Here is a 19,513-nt window from a genome sequence, read left to right as displayed (position 1 = left end):
GCCGGGGTGCGCATCGCGAGCGGGCGCTACCCGCATCGCGAATCGCATCCCGGCTGGAGGCGGTATCGCAGCGCCCCGGGTCAGTGGATCTGACCGGAGCGCTGCAGTGAGGAGAGTGTAGCGAGCGCTCCGGGGAGGAGCGGGGACCCGGAGCGCTTGGCGTAACAACCTGACCCCACTAAGCCATTCTCCCTGGATGCCTCCTCCATGGGAGCCAGAGCCGTACTCACCCAAAAGTCGCCCAGAGGCAAGACACTCACTTGCGGCTTCTACTCCAAGACCTTCACTCCCGCCGAGAGAAACTATTCTATTGGTGACAGAGAACTGTTGGCTATAAAATTGGTACTCGAGGAGTGGAGGCATCTTCTCGAGGGCTCCATCCACCCTGTGAGTATTTTCACTGACAACAAGAACCTGGCCTACCTCAAATCCGCACAAAGGCTGAATCCACGTCAGGCTCGCTGGTCGTTGTTCTTTTTTCGCTTTAATTTTCTGATTCATTTTCGTCCAGCGAGCAAGAACATCAGGGCGGATGCCCTTTCCCGCTCTTCCGATGTGGTGGGCGACAAAATAACTCCCCAGCCTATAATTCCGCCTGAGTGCCTAATTGCCGTTGCTCCAGTGGATCTGCGCTCTCTCCCTCCAGGCAAGTCCTATGTGCCTCCACGTCAGTGTCTACGAGTCCTCAAGTGGGGCCATGCCTCTTTATTTGCAGGTCATCCTGGGGTACAGAAAACTCTCCAGCTTATCTCCCAAAGATACTGGTGGCCTACTTTGGAGAAGTATGCCTCGGATTACGTCCAAGCTTGTATGATTTGTGCTCGGGACAAATCACCTCGCCAGAAGCCTGCTGGTCTCCTCTTGCCCCTCCCTATTCCTGAGGCTCCGTGGTCTCACATCGCCATGGACTTTGTTACCGATCTCCCCTCCTCCCATGGAATGACGGTCATTTGGGTCATAGTAGATCGCTTCTCGAAGATGGCCCACTTTGTACCTCTACCTGGTCTTCCGTCTGCGCCAGTGTTGGCCAAACAATTTTTCTAGCATATTTTCTGCCTCCATGGTCTTCCCAAGCACATTGTCTCAGACCGTGGGGTACAATTTGTCTCTAAATTTTGGAGGGCTCTATGTGGTCAGCTAGGGGTCAAGTTGGACTTCTCATCTTCCCACCATCCTCAGTCCAATGGCCAGGTGGAATGGGTTAATCAAATTTTGGGAGACAATCTACGCCACTTCGTCTCCTCTCGCCACAATGACTGGTCTGATCTGCTTCCCTGGGCAGAATTTTCCTATAATTACAAGCACTCCTCTGCCTCTAACAAGTCAAATTTTTTTGTAGTTTTTGGTCGCCATCCTCTTCCACCTCTGCCGCTGACGTCCTCTTCTCCCGACGACCTTGTCCAGGATTTCTCTTCTATCTGGCGAGAGACCCACACCACTCTCCTCAAAGCCTCTGCCCGCATGCAGTTTCAGGCAGACAAGAAACACAGAGCTCCTCCTGAGTTTTTCCCTGGTGACAAGGTGTGGCTCTCCTCCAAATATATCCGATTTAGGGTCCCAAGCTACAAGTTGGGTCCCCGCTACTTGGGACCCTATAGAATCAAGAATGGAATCAATCCAGTGTCTTATCAACTCCATCTTCCTTCCTCCCTCAGGATTCCCAACTCTTTCCATGTCTCCCTCCTAAAGTCTGCCATCTTCAATCGCTTCTCCCCCAAGGTCTCTACTCCTACCCCTGTGGCCGGCACAACGAATGTGTTCTCTGTCAAGGAGATTTTGGCATCCAAGTTCATGCGGGGCAGATTTTTTCTGGTCGACTGGGAGGGCTGCGGTCCTGAGGAGAGATCTTGGGAGCCTGAGGAGAACATCTTGGACCGCAGCCTTATCCTCAGTTTCCTTGGTACCAAAAGGAGGGGGAGACCAAAGGGGTGTACTGTAACAGTGAGCGCTCCGGTCTCCTCCTTTGGACAGGAGCGCTCCCTGTCCCGGCCCCAGTCTCCGGTGTCCCTGCGCGTCCCGGTCAGACACGCTGACCGGCAGCGTAGGGTCTCCTCCGTCGGGGATGCGGTTAGCGTGGCGGCCGGTCCCCGCACACGCGCCACACCCCGTATCTCCTTACCCCCGGCTCCATCCTCCTGAACTGCCTCTGTCTCCCGGCGCTCGTGGCCACGCTCCTTAGGAGCGAGCGCGCCAGCTTCATACAATTTAAAGATCCAGCGCACCATTGATTGGTGCCTGCCCTCACTGTTCTATAAAGGTTCCCAGCCCATTCCTGCCCTCGCCCGATCTTTAGTACCTTGTGCCTAGTGAAAGCGTTCCCATTGTTCTGTGTTTGCCCTTGCCCGTTGCCGACCCGTTGCCCTTGACTACCGCCTTGTGAACCTTTGCTGCCTGCCCTGACCTGTTGCCTGACTATCGCCTGTGAAGCTGTGCCGCCTGCCCTGACCTTTGCTACGTCTAACTACGCTTTTGCCTGCTCCTCCTGTACTGCGTCCATCTCAGCAACCAGAGGGGTTTGAGTCGCTACCGGGTGGAACGACCTGGGGGCTACCTGCCGCAGCAAGACCATCCCGCTTTGCGGTGGGCCCTGGTGAAGACCAGTAGCCCCTTAGACTCCATTCCCCTGGTACGGCCCACGTCATCACCCCTCTGGTCCAGTGGATCCACCACCTGTCCCCTGACCAGTACGTTACATTGGTGTTATTGTTTGAAGGGTATTGACAACACTAAGCTAGGACCACCGTTCTCCATGGGGGGGGGGGTCAGAAAAGTCACTGCACCAGTAGATTAACCCATCTACTAACCAGTAGATGCTACACAGTGACACCCATAAGGGTCTTTAACATACGTCCCTGAAAAATAATGTATTCATAGATATGTGGCAGTAACAGCTTTTGCAGTAAACTACTGTAGAAGTTCATGCCTACCAGTGGTCCACATTCTGCCACTTAGGTTGGCACCTGATAACATCTGCAAAGCACACAAAGATTTTCCATGCACTTGAGTTAAGCTGGTCATGTGCATTAGACTTATGTCAGCTGAACCTGATGATTTTGTTGGGATCAGCCCACCATGCACTGTGTATCGGAGCCTCCCAACTATTTTTAGATGACAGATGTCCGAAAAGAGAACAATCAGACATGCTGGATTTAATTTGCAGTTTAATATGCTCGAATTCACCAGCAGATTTTGTTTTATTCATTGGGACTAATCCATGGGTGGCTACCCTCTACACTTTACATGTGAAATACAATATGCAACATGTCACTTTTTTTTTTATGTGATGCAAAAAAGCGCGATACGAACCACATCAGAATCCAATGGAAAACATTGGAAGGCATAATCCATATGGATTTTGATGTGGAATCTAAATGAAAAACAATACATTTGTTGTGGCCTTTATAGGTAGTCACTTTTGTTAAAATTTCTATAGAAATAAAAGAACCAACACTTTTCTTCCACTGACATCTTATCTCCACGTGAGGAGGAGAACAAGTATTTCCAAGCCCCTGGGTAAAAAAGTTGAATATGCTGAGCCAAATTATTGTCTTTTTTTTTTTCTTGCTGTCACGAGATGAAGCCGAGAAGGTGAAACTTTATTGACTTAGGTTAAATACATTTTAAAGGGGTTATCCACCATAAGGTGATTTTAGTATGTACCTGCCAGACAGTAATGGACATGCTTAGGAAGGATCTGCACTTGTCGTGGGGATAAATGGCTATGTTGTGAGATTACCATAACACTGTGGCTAGCTTTTTGTGGACTGGTATTTCCTGTTTGAGTTTTCTTCTTTTGCCTACAAATCTCATAATTCCATTTTCCTCCCTCCCACACATCAGCCACTCCACCCATTGAAACATAAATGAGCTGCATCCATTCAAAAGACCTGTGGTTATCAATCAGGGTGCCTACAGCTGTTGCATTAGTTGCAGATTGATCTCTCTCCCACCAAGCGATCACTCCACCCATTGAAGCAGACAGGCTCCCTGTCATCAGCTGACTAGTGAGGTCACAGCCGCATTGCAACCTGGGAAAAATATGAGACAACAGTCATTTTGTATGCAGTTAAAAATAAATATTCGGATGAAAATCACATAAGAATTGTGAGAAAACTGTCACACACAGGTACAGACACTATATTATGAACTACACTAACTTTATAGCCCCTGTAGCATAGTCAAATAAAATAAAAATTCCTTGAATACCCCTTTAATCTCTGACAAGGAGCCTTTTCACTGACCAGAGATGCTTTTCCTTCATGTCAGAGCGATTTCTTTGACAACATGGAAAAGTGACACTTGGGCTGACCTTCTATTCATCTTGAAATTGTTACTGTTGTTAAATAAATGAAATATTATAACCTCTGAGTAGAAAGGATTTCAAAGACAAAAGCCCAAAAGTAATCCAGATGATCGACATCAAACAGGGTTAATTGCTGCTGTGTGCGGGAAATCAGATCCAGACCCCGAGAAATCTCTGCTCTACTTTCTGATTAAAGAGTTTTTCTCTTTTTTCCCCTACATAAATAGCAGATACAATGTTAAGATCTGGAGTGAGATAAGGATTTCTAGCATAAATCAAGGGGTTATAGCCACATGTCAATGACATAAAATAACAGGATGTGGTCGGCTGCCGGAGCAGATCTGGTTTCTGTAGAATCCACAATTTGTATTCAGTATCAAAAGAAATCGAAATGTTTATTTACAGAAGGATAGGGAAAGGTTTAGGCACAAAGTTCATGGTGTCTACTTTGTCTTGGTTGTGGTAAACAACCATATGTCTTTTCTATATGGAGAATTAGTGTTTTAACCTGGTAATAAATTATGGCATATTGCTTGAGTATTCCATTATTTCAAGATTGGTGGGAATCCAGCTTCTGGGAGAGAACTCCCAAGTGTCCCTGTTTTGGAAAGTCAATGTTTGCTTTTGAACCAAGTCCCATTGTTTCTCTTTGCTGCTTAAAGGGAATCTATCTGCTCTATATTATGCTTAGAGCTACAGACAAGGGCAGGTAGCTGTTAGAAGATAACACAAATGATATCTCTTAGTTGATGACTTTTTGCAAAGTTATAAAATCATGTTTTCCTTCTAAGCTCAAGAGTCATAGAGGCCGTGCTGAGCAGCAGTATACACACCTCCCACCTCTCCCTATCCTACATGATTCTTGTACAGTGTTTAGCCTCCAGCAGCCAACCTTGTATATCCATTATGAAGGGCAGGAAAGGGTCAGGGATGTAGGAGGCATGCATGCTGCAATTAAGCCCAACCTCTATGACTTTCAAATTAAGAAGAAAAACATGATTTTAAAATTTAGCAGCAATTACTAAAGGGACAGGTAAGTATCTACCCATTTTTGCAGCTCTGAGCATGATACAGACCATAAATTTGTTGGCAGTATATTACTACCAATATATTTACCTCATGATAGGCCAACTCCCAGTACTACAATGATCAGAGGCTGCATGCGGTGTCTATTTTTTATTGTTTACTGCATAGAACTTCTTACATTTGGCAGAGACTGTTACTAGTACTGCAGCCCAGTCCCATTCACTTTAATAGGACTGAGCTGCTGAAATACCAAACAAAATACCAAACAGAACAGCTGAAAAATGTATGGATCTGTGCATGGTAAACAATGAAAAAGCCACAATGCTCACTGAAGTACTGTAATCCTACCAGTCAGCTGAGTTGGACTCCTACTGATGTGATGTAAATGGCTGATTCCAAGGATCAATATTGAGCCTGACTTTTGCAATGAGACAGATTGAGCGCCAAGCTGGGGAGTGAAGTGCACTGAGACCCACTGATTTAAACTTTTGGTATGTCAAATGTTTTTATAAATGGCAGTAATGCTCCAATTGTGTCCCCTTTCCATTAGAGTCATTAAGTGGTTTGGACAAATTATTTATTTATGTAGTTATTAATTTATATCATATTGTGCCCAGGTGGTATAGTGTAGCTTGGTCAAGGGGCCCGTAGGTTCCCTTACCACTCTAAGATGCAGAAAGGGGGAAAGGAGACAAGTAACCCTTCTCCCTATCCCTTGCCATGCGAGGGCTCACAGGGGGAGTGACACTTTTCAGGCTTCTCTTCACTTATCCCAGCATCCCTCAGTAAGCACGCTCACATAGGGCATCTCTGAGGAAGTGCCACCCACCTCTCAGACTCACCGGCTACACAAAACATAGAAACAACATGGAGAGCAGGTTAATGGTGTAGGAGAGATGTTCTGCAGCTCCTCTCGTCCCAGGAAAGTTAACCAGACATGTCGCACACAGAGAAAAGAAACAGTACAGAGCTGTAGCAGGGGCTGCGGAGCAGGTCGGTGTAACATTCAGTCCTTGACATTCAGTCCTTAACATTCACTGTTAAACATTACTGACTGGCCAGATAGAAGACAATGCAGTACTCATAGGGGGTTGGGGAGACCATGTACCCCCTCGTATCACTTCAATAACCCCTTCCTCTCACTGCACTTTATTCTCCCTCCACCTTTCTCCATCTCTGTCATTCCCTCATGTCTTGCTTCCTCCTCCTCTTCTCCTTTCTCTCCTACCATTACCTCTTTTCCACTTTATTTACATTCCTTTCTTTTTTGACAATCATCCCATTCCTTTATGGGCATACTTTTGTAGGTAATAAAGATGTTGCAGTAAGACCCAGTTCATACTGCATAGCATCTGTGTTTCAATGGGAATTCTGCTAAGTTCACACGTCGGGACTTCCAATGAGAATTTGCATTCTGACGGAAGATTGAACATGCTCAATCTTCCGGTGGAATCCACCAGAAAAGTCTATACAGGGGGCTATACACACTGCAAATGTGCCTGCATGGCCAATTCTCCGTTAAAAGGGTACTCCGGTGGAAAACTTTTTTTTTTTAATCAACTGGTGCCAGAAAGTTAAACAGATTTGTAAATTACTTCTATTAAAAAATCTTAATCCTTCCAGTACTTATTAGCTGCTGAATAATACAGGGGAAATTCTTTTCTTTTTGGAACACAGAGCTCTCTGCTGAATCATGAGCACAGTGCTCTCTGCTGACATCTCTGTACATTTTAAGAACTGTCCAGAGTAAAAAAATCCCCATAGAAATATATGCTGCTCTGGACAGTTCCTAAAATGGACAGAGATGTCAGCAGAGAGCACTGTGTTCCAAAAAGAAAATAATTTCCTCTGTAGTATTCAGCAGCTAATAGGTACTGGAGGGATAAAAAAAATTTTTTGTTTTATAGAAGTAATTTACAAATCTGTTTAACTTTCTGGCACCAGTTGATTTAAAAAAAAAAAAAAAAAAAAAGGTTTCCACCGGAGTACCCCCTTAATTCTCTATGGGCTGCAGAACATTTCTTATCACTGAACTGGGGATTGGCAGGGGTCCCAGCTGATAGACCCCTATGAACAAACTTTTATATCTGCTGTAAATTCATTTAACATAAGCACATAGATAGATCCTGGCACAAACATTATATGAATCTCTAGACCCCCATTTACTTGACCAAAGTGTGTCATATTAGTCTCTGTTCAGGATGTCTACATCTGGGTTTGCTAAATGGAACAGTGCAGACCTCTCCATTTAAATGTATCTCATAAAAAATAAGTATATAGTGCGGTATAATCATTTTTTTTCAACATAGGATCCTATGTATGAGCTGTCATAGGTATACAACAGATGTATACCTATTAGTCGGACCCAGTGCTGGGAAGTCGGGGTCAGGGGGGCCCAAGCTCTGATTTGGTACCAGGGCCTGTGAGCCTTTAGCTATGCCTCTGTTGTGCCCCCTCCCATAAGGTCATAAAATACTTTTTACAATTACAATTTTGGAGAAAACCACCCCCATAGAAAAACATTTTTTAATGTTATTTTGAGTATTTACAAAGATGTTTCAATATATATTGCTTTATAGACCCCTGCCTATATGTATATTATTCCATTGTTTAATGCAGTTTAGGATGTTAAGAATTCTGCTGAACATTCTGATGATTTTTATGCTATTATTTTAATTCAAGTGTATAGATATGCCTGAAATGCATCTGTCACACAGTTAAAAATAAGTGCCCCTTATTGACCATTTAAAAAGTTGTAAGGCATGCTCTAGGACCCTGTCCAGTTTCTTAGCCAAGCCTCGGTTCTGTCCACTCACTGGGCCGGGAACTGCAACACTTCTCCAATCGGCTTTGCAGGGAACATCTACAATTTTTGGTCTATTTTGTCACACAAGTATTTACCACTATAGGGAACATCTATGAAGCAACAGAACTTATTATGCGGTGTCTAAAAACATATCCCCTAAATGTCAGATCGCAGGCGGTTTGACTGCTGGGATCCCCCCCCCCCCCCCATCTCCTTTACATGCCCCGTTTTTCACATGAATGGAGACATGTAGACCACGGCACGAAGCTGCGGCCGACACACCCCCTCCATGTATTTCTATGACAGAGCTGGTGATACAATGTTTGGGTATCTCCGGCTCTGCCAAAAGATACATGGAGGGGGCATGTTTGCCGCAGCTTCGTGCCGTGGTCTACACGTCTCCATTCATGTGGAGAGCGGGGCCGGTACGGGAGTTCGCGGGGGTCCCAGGGGTCACTTCCACCCATTTTGAAATGTATCAAGCATATTAAAATGATGTCTTATATCTAAAATAATAAATAAAGAAAAATACATGTTACATAGATCTTTCTGCTTTACAGTTATGGTCATCTATATATCATCCTGCTCAAATTAGAAAGGTATAAATATATGTGAGAGGCTGCAGACTGTTCGCTGTGCTGCAGCATGCATGTCACAAGCAGTCAGCAAACTCCAGCCCTTCTGCAGGGAGGGACAGTGAGGAATGGTTAACCATAGCTTTACCATCTAGAGCAGTTACCATCGGGCCCCTTACACAGCTTAAGTTTCCCCTTCCCTATTAGGTACTTCCCCCAGTACGTAGGTGGTAGATTATCCTTGAGTAGGTAGTAGGTAATGCCCCTAGTTTAGTTGTAGGTAATTCCCCCTGTAGGAAGGTAGTAGGTAGTGACCCCAGTAGGTAGGTAGTAGGTAATGCCCCCAGTAGGTAGTACCCCCAGGTAGTTAATGCCCCCAGTAGGTACTGCTCTCTGTAGGTAGTGCCGCCAGTAGTTAATGCCCCAGGTAGGTAATGACTCCAGTAGGTTGTGCCCCATGTAGGTAGTGCCCCATATAGATAGTGCCCCCATGTAGGCTGTACCCCCAGGTATGTAGTGTTTCCATGTAGGCTATGCCCCCATGTAAATAGCGTTATGATGTCCCAGTACAGGACATGGTCTTGTACTACCCCCAGTTTGTGTTATAAAGGTGTGTGTATCACTTTAATGCTCAGACAGGATCCCTATGTATAGATAGTCTACAGGACCTGTGGGTTAGCCTGTCATATGTTATTTTATGCAGTCACATGATTGGTGTCACATGTTCTCCCAGAAAACACCAGCTTAACCTATGACCCGCAGCTTGACCAATGGGCTTTAGTCCAGCCCCCACTATATAAAGGGGCGGCCATTACTATTCAGTCTCTTAGCACTTAGCACCAGCTACCTTACTGAGCTCAGCTACCAGAGAACTCAGGGCAAGTGATCAGCATCTTTAAGACCACAATGCTACTGTCTCTCCAGTAAGTCTCAAGTCTATGTCTGCTTTCACTGAAACTAGTCAAGTCCTGCACATAGTCAAGTCAAGTTAACTACAAGTATATTGGGTCCAGCAAGCTGTGAGCTCCTCTGGGTCCTGGCCACCTCTTTGGGAATTCTGGCCTTAGCTGTGAAGATAATTACACCTGTCTTCTACTCAGTAAAGCCTCTGTTTACCCCTAACTGGTTGTGGACTCTCATTTCACTACTAACAATTGGGATAGTGAAGAATCCGGGCGTGTGGTGTTCCGGAACCCGAAAACCACACTGGCGTCATGAACACTAGGGGTTAATACCATCCAGCCCCTGGGGTTAATACCATCTGATCCCACCAACCTTCACCCTACACCCATGGTCTTAAACAGCAGCTTAAACAGCTGTCTTCTGCTTCTGAGCTGTGGCTGCTGCAGGGGGTGTGCAGCTGGCCCCTTACTGGAGCCCCTTACTGGGTTACTGGCTGTACCCCCCTGACAGCGACCCTGCCCAGTATGCGCTGCCTCTTTGAGAGACACAGTGTACAGCATCTTCTTGTATTTGACTCCAGTACGATCCACTTCTGCACCTGCAGTCTACAAACCTGATCTTTGGGACAGCAAGTCCCTGACCAGCATGGTGACCCCATGCTTCTTCATCGTGCTCTGCCTCCTCTTAGGTGGGCATGTGGAGGGAAGACCGATCCCCCAGAATGAAGAAAATCCTCTGATGGATAACGGCCTAGAGCCACCGGTGTAAGGGAATACCTCCTCTTATGAAGACCTGACAGCCCTGACCCAGCCGGACATCAAAACCTTCAAGAGAGGCTCTTCCGCGAGGAAGATAGGAACCGAGCTCATGCCCCCAAGACGGATTGGCTTGATGACATCGTTTCTGCTCTTAAAACGTGGATACTAGTTGTACTTGTAGTGGTAGCAATCTGCTTTTGCCTCATTTTCTGTTTTCTGCAAAACTTTTGCGAGAAACATGGCGACAAGATTCCGTTTCACAAACTTGTAGACCTGTTCGCCAAGAAAAAGGAGGGAAAATACCGCTACGACAAGCTTCCATCTTAAATACACCTGAGAAGTCATCTTAATGCTTGTTTAGTTATCATATGCTCTATATGAGCAATAAATAATAAATACTCAAAACTGTGGCTTCTTATGAGGTTTATTATTATTATTATATTCATCGATTGGTCCTTTTTGAACCATTTAAAATTTATATAACTAAGACCGGGCAATGAAAGAATCGGGGGAGGGAGATATAATGGACAATGTACAGAACACTGTATAAACTGTATCCATGCAGGTTCAGACTTTATAGGGATGTTCAGGACGTTCAGGGACAGGGTCAGTTGCACCTTAAGGCTAAGTTTCTACTTGTTTTTTTGTCCTGTGTTTTTTGGTTTGAAAAAAAACACAAGATAAAACGCCTGAAAAAAACTACAGTGAAATTTCCTGCGACTGGCGTTTTTTCATTTGTGTGGAAATGGCATTTTTGGCCCCTTTGACATTTTTTTTTTTTGGTTCCCAAAATTTGTTGGGTACCAAAAAAAAAAAAGTAGTGATGGAAAAAATGTTTATTCAACGAAATTTATATTTTTCATAACGAAATTTTAATTAATTTTTAATAAAGTGTGTGTGTGTCACTTTTTTTCCGCTCTCTTTTTTGACATTTTATAGGTAGCACTACTACTCCCAGCATGGAACACACTGTTCCATGATGAGAGTAGTAGTACCTGTACTAATAGACATATCGCCTGATGTGATCGTCCATAATATAGTAGAGATGCGGAGCGGCTCTATACAGCGCTCACATCTCTGCACTATACTCTGGCCAGTGATGTGAATAGAACATCACTCATTCATATTTTCCACCCAGAGTGGTGAATGGCCGAATGGTTGCAGCCAATCACAGCTCTCAGCAGGAAATATGGATAGGTGTATATATACGGCAGTGCAGGGGACCAGAGAACAGAACCCGGGGTGATCTGTCAATTAGTACAGGTACTACTACTCCCATCATGGAACAGTGTGTGTTCCATGCTGGGAGTAGTAGTACCACCTAAAAAATAAAGAATAAAAAGTGAAAAACACACACACACACACTACATTTTTATTATTGTCGCCTACGTTTTTAGTGCCCTACCCGCCCACATAAATTGATCCCTGTTTAAAAATTAATAAAAATTTTGTTATAAAAAAGATTAATTTTGTTAAATACAATTTTTTCCATAACTACTGTATCTTTTTTATTATTATTTTTTTAATTTTATTAAAAAAGGTATCACCATCACTTTTTTGGATCGCTAAAGTCCAAAAGAGAATAAAAGACGCCTGAAAAAATGCTAAAGTTAAAACCCACATGGCGTTTTTCTTGGCGTTTTTTCCTCCCATACACTTCTATGGGAGAAAAACGCCACGATTTCAGGGGAAAAACGCCAGTGGCTCAACATGCTGCAATTTTGCAAAACCGCCAAGGAGCTGAAAAACGCCACACAAAGAGTGAAAAAATGCCAAAAGGATAAAAAAAAAAACTCCAAACTGAAAAACGCCAAGTGTAAAAGGATAGGGGATAAGTATCTGATAGTGCGGGTCCGACTGGAACCCCCGCGATCTCCTAAGCGGTGGTCAACACACCCCATCCATGTATCTCTAGGGAAGGGGTCCTCAAACTTTTTAAACAGGGGGTCAGTTCACTGTCCCTCTGACCGTTGGAGGGCCAGACTATAGTAAAAAAAAAAAAACTATGAACAAATTCCTATGCACACTTTTATATCTTATTAGTGGACTACCCCTTTAAGTACGTAAGTACGCAGCACAGTTCCCCCCACATTAGGTTGGCAGTATAGTTCCCCCACATTAGGTGCAATATAGTTCCCCCACATTAGGTGCAGTATAGTTCCCCCACATTAGGTGCAGTATAGTTCCCTCACATTAGGTGCAGTATAGTTCCCCCACATTAGGTGCAGTATAGTTCCCCCACATTAGGTGCAGTATAGTTCCCCCACATTAGGTGCAGTATAGTTCCCCCACATTAGGTTGGCAGTATAGTTCCCCACATTAGTTGCAGTATAGTTCACCCACATTAGGTGCAGTATAGTTCACCCACGTTAGGTGCAGTATAGTTCCCCCACATTAGGTGCAGTATAGTTTCCCCACATTAGGTTGGCAGTATAGTTCCCCCACATTAGGTTGGCAGTATAATTCCCCCACATTAGTTGCAGTATAGTTCCCCCACATTAGGTGCAGTATAGTTCACCCACGTTAGGTGCAGTACAGTTCCCCACATTAGGTACAGTATAGTTCCCCATATTAGGTGCAGTATGTTCCCCCACAGACATACAGCCTCCAGCCATACAGTGTATGGCTGGAGGCTGTATGCCTGTGTACTGCCCCACTTCAGTGCTCCGTCCACCACTCCTCCAGTTCGGCCATAGCAGTAAGTCCCGGGACCGGAGGACTGGTGGTCGGAGCATCGAAGCTGACGTGCCGCTGGTAACACACACCAAGCTGCCCAGCGCACGTCCTGCTCGCTGCTCTGCTCCTCCGTGCTCTGTTGCTATGGGCGCACGCATGCGACGTCAGTGATGACCCTGCGTGCGCTACCTCCCGGTGGCCGCTGCGTTTTTAAAGTAAACGCAGGGCCACAGCGAGGTAACCGGGGCATCACTGTGTTCCGAAAACATCTTTCCGGACACAGGGATGTCCTTAGGCAGCGTCGGCAGACGGGCTGGCTAAATTTCCTTGGTTGGCCGCATGTGGCCCACGGGCCGTAGTTTGAGGACCGCTGCTCTAGGGTATATCTTTGGCTCTCTCATAGAGATGCATGGAGGGGGCGGGTTGGCCACCCCTTAGTGCAGGGGTCGACACCACTCCATTCATGGGGAAAGCAGGGCGCAGTTCAGGAGATCGGGGGATAGGGGATAAATGTCTGACTGTGGGGGTCCGACCCATGGTTAGATATGTACACACACATATATATGAGATACATATATATATATATATATATATATATATATACCAACTATAAAGCAAAGAGGAGCACTGTGATAAGGATTCCAGATCCATCTGGGTGCTTAGCTTCAGGAACAGACTGATTCCCAAGTAATATCAAATATATATATATATATATCTTCATTTTATATATATATATATATATATATATATACACACATACATATACACTAATCCACTCTTTGTTTTGCCCTGTTGCCCCTGGTTATGACCATCCTAAAGTATAGGAAATATGTGGGAAAGTGTGTAATTTGTTGCCTGGCATTTGCGGGGTCGAAGGGGGAGATTTATCAAAACCTGTGTAGAGTAAGAGTGGTGCAGTTGTCCATGGCAACCAATTAGATCGCTTCTTATAAAAGAAGAAACCTGTCTGGTTTCTATGGGAAACTGCACCACTCTTTACCTGCACAGGTTTTGATAAATCTCCCCTAAAGTTCTCATTGGAAGTTGGAAATGATTAGATGATTGGTTAACCAAAGCCTTATTCAATCAAGAACAGTCCAGGCATTCTGGGAGTCGTAGTTTTGAAGTGCCCTGTTTCAAGACCACTGATCTACAGCAAACTGCAAGCAGCCTGGAGGAGCCATGACACATAGTAATAGCCTAGACCAGTGTTTCCCAACCAGGGTGCCTCCAGCTGTTGCAAAACTACAACTCCCAACATACCCGGACAGCCGTTGGCTGGGAGTTGTAGTTTTGCAACAGCTGGAGGCACCCTGGTTGGGAAGTACTGGCCTAGACTTATTCTACCTAGAACCTTATCAGAGGTAACAGTGGTAAATGGCATCAAGATTACTGGTGAAAAAATTGCAGACTATATTGAGTGAGCCATGTGGTCTGACCCTATTTTCGTATAGTTTTTGTCAGTAAGTGTATTTTTTTTCTCATGAAGATACCTTTATGCATATTTCTTACCTTATAATATATCAGCATTAAAGAGGCACTGTCATTGTTGAAAGCTTTTGATATATTTCACTTTTGACACTGGGGTGCAATGCTCTGCAGTCTGCACATACCCCCCCCCCCCACATGTGTGTGTATGTAATTCTTATACAGGTGGGGGTATGTTCAGAGCTTTGAACCCTAGTCTGTACTACTGACAAGGGTGCAATGCTCTGCACATACCCATACCTGTATAGGAATGTACATACATCCAGAAATGAAAGGGTTACAGAGTAGAGAGGAGTGATTGGCTGACTGCCCAGGCTCCCTCCTGAGACCTAGAGCAGATGAGTCATCACTGTGAGGGAGACAGATAGACACGCCCCCTTCAGCCAGCAAGATGAAAAAGTAACTCAGCAGCAGATAAATGCTTTTTTTCTCTGGATATATAGGTCCTAGACACATGTTTTGCACTATGACAGGTACGCTTTAAGTGTTAAAGAAGTCTCATACTGAAAAATGTATCCCCTATCTGCAGGAAAAGGGATAAGCTTTTGATCTTGGGTGGTCCGAGTGCTAGGGTTCCCAGCGTTCTCCTGTACGGGGTCCCGACACTCCCTGGGAGCGGCGCATCACGACTCCTGCCCAAAGCGGGGTCGCCATGGTCACTCCATATATCTCTATGAGAGAGCCATTTGCTTATCTTCGGCTCTTCCATAGAGATATATAGAGGGAATGTGGCGGCTCCCGCTTCAGGTGGGGGTCGTGATGCACCGCTCCCTGGGAGAGCCGGTAAAAAGTTTTTACGTATGACATAACTCCTTTAATTTTCCACCTTTGTGGTCTCTTTATGTTCTTTGTGTTCCAGACTGAAGAAGGGGAACTCGATGTCAGCAGTGCAAAAGCTACAGGGAAAGATGAAGAAATACTAGCCATCTGCCAGCTGCATGGATATTTAGGAAGACCGAGTATAGAACAGCAGCTGAAGGCTTTAGACATGGAATATCATCAACTCAAAGAGCAGAGTCAGTCAAGCAGAGCGGATTACATCCAGAATCTTTATGCCTGGAAGTCCAAACAGGCTGGTAAGGTAAGTGACACTCTGAATATAGGAACAATTCATGGCTGGTGAGATAACATTCATAAACCTGGAAAACTTGGAAACTGGGTTACGGTACCAAGGGGCGAAAGCTAGCCTCAATGGTCCACTTGTAGCACAAATTGTTGAAATAGAAAACAATAAAAGGAACACAAAGAAAGTCCTTTTAATTTAAGTGCTGTTATCTAGGTGATAGAAAATATTGTTTTAGGGTGGGTAGTCTGCACCCTCACCTTGTTGTGTTGTGCTGTGGATACAAGATTTTTTTTCTCTTCTAAGAGCCGAGGAACGTGCTCTCGAATAACCCAAAGTGCAAGAAAAAGTGCAAACGTGTTACACTAAAAAACGTGCACAGAGGATGCGGTCTATCACAAGCCCTTCTCCGATAGGAGAGAGGCCCCCCCAACAAACCTTACCCTTCACCGCCGGACAAAAAGGTACCTGTGAGGTTCCAGGTTTGATGTCCCTTTTTACCGAAGCTATTAAGGGACCACAAATGTTCCCGGCATCCTCCTTGTCGATAGCCAAGGTATCTGCCTGCAGAGCTGATAACAGTAGGTACCTTGCCAGAGCAGGAGTACCTGGGGTGTTTGCAGGGAGGTGCGGAACCTGATGGACACCTCCCCTAAACCTCCAGGAGGGACACCCAAAAGGGCTACAGTATCCTGACAAATCCAGTGGACACACAACACGCAAAAAGTGACATAGTGCGACAAAAAGAAATAAATGAATGTGTGCAGATATCTGGCCGAATCTATAAAAATGTCTCTGATCCATGCCAGAAGGCCGGGAATCAAGAGGTGAGTGCCACAAGGTGAAGAGATTATGGTACCCTTGCTTCCACTCAGTGAGTCCATCCTCCCAGTGAGTTTCGGCACCTCGGGGTCACCACTCCCCGAGGCACAGAAGTACCTCGGCTCTAGACCCTCTCAGCCTCATGGCGAGACCCGGAGGGAACAGGTCACATCGGGGCAGCCATCGAGCTGATTCCTCAGAACCAGCCCCGGAAAGCCCTGGTACACCTGCCCCCTCCATGCAGCACCCATCCCCACCAGCCCAAAACCGTCATTCGGGCATCGGCATGAAACTGATAAGAACAGATACTACACTTGATCTTAGCCGAACACTAGTGCACAAAGCAAGCAGGATGTCAGGATCAGCCAATATCTGACTGCAACTCAAGTGACTTAAGGAGGTTAAATGGGCACTCTCATTAAAATAAACTTTTGATATGTTATACCTTATTAAAAAATAAAAAATCTTTCTAATATATTTGTTTAAAAAAAAGTATTTATAACACTTTTTTTTTTATCTTTGAAATGTTGGGCACTAGGTGTCTTCCTACTGGTCCAGCATGCATTAACCATTGACCATTGCTAGCCGGGCAGTGGTCCCATCCCAGGAAATGACGTCAGGCCACAGCTCACTCTCTGCCTGTATATGAAACAGGCAGAGAGTGAGCGCAGTGCTAATTTAAATATACCCGCCCCTGCATCTCCTCCTTCTCCTGTAACATTGATCTTCATGCAACCTCAGTGCAGCTAAAGCGGCCATAGAGAGAATGTATGTGCTGTCTTAAGCGGGGGTGGGGGGGGGGTACAGTTGGGGGCGGGGATTAGGGAAAGTTTGGTTAATGATAGGTACTCTTTAATAGTTCAGTCTAAAAAAACTATCAACAAAAAAGGTTCCCATGGACCACACCACCACAATCTCCAAGTACCATGATCTATGTGACTATCCACTATATACAGCAGTGTAGCTCCACAATACATTGTATGCTAAAGAACCAAAAACTAACATAACCACTGCATTAAAACACTTGCTTTATTAGTTAATTGATGAAATCACAAAAAATAGAAAAGGCAAAAATAATCATAATGAAAAAATCATGTGCGAGTAAATAGTAGATAGTCACAAAAATCGCTGGACCATTGCATTCAATATTATATTCTACCAAAGTGTCCTTTGTATGTGGGTGGCAGTGATTACAAAACATTGTGGGGTACAGCAGCACCTACTTCACTAAAGTGAACAGTGCAAGAACCAATTATGTATCTAAGCTGCTACAACCTTATACCGAAAAAATATTCTCTAATATCTCCCCCTGTATGTACCACATAATTTTGCCGGTCCAGACTAGCCTGAATATTTTTTTTTTTTTAGACCCATGGAGAAGCCTCAGGAAACCAGAAGATCGTCAAGAGCTTTAGTTGGTAGATGAACGTCACAATATGGCACTCCTGACTGTACAAAAGGATTCTATGCCTATAACCGAAATACCGACAAGGATGTGGTTAAAACAACAAAAGTTTATTCAGTTGGATAATGCATTTTGAGGGCTCAGCACTCTTTGTCAGGTCTGTTTAGGCAGAGCTCTACAAGTGAATAAACCTTTGTTGTTTTAACCATATACAGTGGTCCCTCAACATACGATGGTAATCCGTTCCAAACGGACCATCGTTTGTTGAAACCATCGCATGTTGAGAGATCCGTGCAGTGTAAAGTATAGGACAGTGGTCTACAACCTGCGGACCTCCAGATGATGCAAAACTACAACACCCAGCATGCCCGGACAGCCAACGGCTGTCCGGGCATGTTGGGTGTTGTAGTTTTGCAACATCTGGAGGTCCGCAGGTTGTAGACCACTGTTAGAGGAAGTTGTACTCGCCTGTCCCCGCCGCTCTGGACCGTCACCGCTCGTCACCACTGCCCGGGATGTCGCCGCGTCCCCAAGGTGTCCCCGACGCTCCGACAAGGCCTCTGCTTCCCCGGCATCCGCGCTGTCCGTCGCCCCCATTACATCACTACGCACGCCGCTCCTATTGGATGACGGGACGGCGTGCGCAGCGACGTGATGACGACTATGGAGAGCGCCGACGATGCAGGGGATCCCGAAGAGGACGCGCCAGAGCCCCGAGGACAGGTAAGTGATCGTCAGCGGACCACACGTGGCCCCGTAAACAGCTATCCGGTGGAAGCTGAAGCAGTCTGCGCTGCCGGATAGCCGTTTATGCGATGGCCCCAACATACAAAAGCATCGTATGTTGATGCTGCCTTCAACATGCGATGGCCTCTGAGAGGCCATCGCATGTTGACATTATCGTATGTCGGGGCCATCGTAGGTCGAGGTGGTCACTGTACTTGTCCAACATTTCGGGTATAGGCATAGAATTCCCCTTTTACTGACGGGAGCACTCGTGTCCTGAGGCTACTCTGAGGGTCTATCTTTGTGATTGAATGTGCTACTTATGGCACAGTGAAGCCACAGAATAGTTAGAGTGCCTATGGTGACCTCTGTCTACTTAAGGAAGCTCTTACAACAGCATGTGAGCAATGAAAGAAGGTGGCTTGGTCTGATAAATAATGTACCAAGTGTTTTTCCACAGGACCTGTCAATATCTGTTTAATAAAGACCAGGGTTAGAGCAAGTGTGTGCCAGCCTTGAAATCTCATGAAGCTGCACTCTCCTTTCTTTCTTACTTATTTACATTTCTAACTTTGTACAGGCACAATTTATCATGCGTTATGTTAAGTCAGCTTGGCCCTAATTCTCCAGGTTGTGCAGTAGATTACCGATCGTCCAGTTTATTTCTCCTTGGAGATCATCCTTGGAGATGATTTAATGTGCAGTCTATTGATTTCTCCGGTCCATTCCATCACTGTATTTTACATTTCAGCTTTGTGGTTATGTTTCCCCTGAGTCTTAATGCTGTTTTTATTTAGGCAGAGAAATTGCTTGGTGCAACCATATTAACTGCTGAAGTCAATCTATAGATCTATAGTATAAACATTATGTATCCCTGGCTGACAAAGATGGATTCACCATACACAAATGTCTACAACCTCTCTGAATCAAAAAGTTTATTTTTGAACATTCAAAGGGCTATA

The 19,513-nt window shown here is 45.1% G+C and overlaps 1 protein-coding gene across 7 annotated transcripts in view; it reads left to right on the top strand.

The window, feature by feature from the left end:
* Positions 1-19,513, top strand: part of LOC130362843 (uncharacterized) — a 195,681-nt gene that overhangs the window by 60,002 nt on the left and 116,166 nt on the right. For all 7 annotated transcript variants that reach the window (XM_056567917.1, XM_056567916.1, XM_056567918.1 and 4 more), the window contains one exon: positions 15,395-15,616. In XM_056567917.1, coding sequence (XP_056423892.1) covers positions 15,395-15,616 — 222 coding nt within the window. The remainder of the gene's footprint in view (positions 1-15,394; positions 15,617-19,513) is intronic.

This window comes from Hyla sarda, chromosome 3 (genome assembly GCF_029499605.1).
Source record: "Hyla sarda isolate aHylSar1 chromosome 3, aHylSar1.hap1, whole genome shotgun sequence".
NCBI classification, from domain to species: domain Eukaryota; kingdom Metazoa; phylum Chordata; class Amphibia; order Anura; family Hylidae; genus Hyla; species Hyla sarda.
The sequence above is the reverse complement of the archived record's forward strand: the minus strand, read 5'-3'. Positions and strand labels throughout refer to the sequence as shown.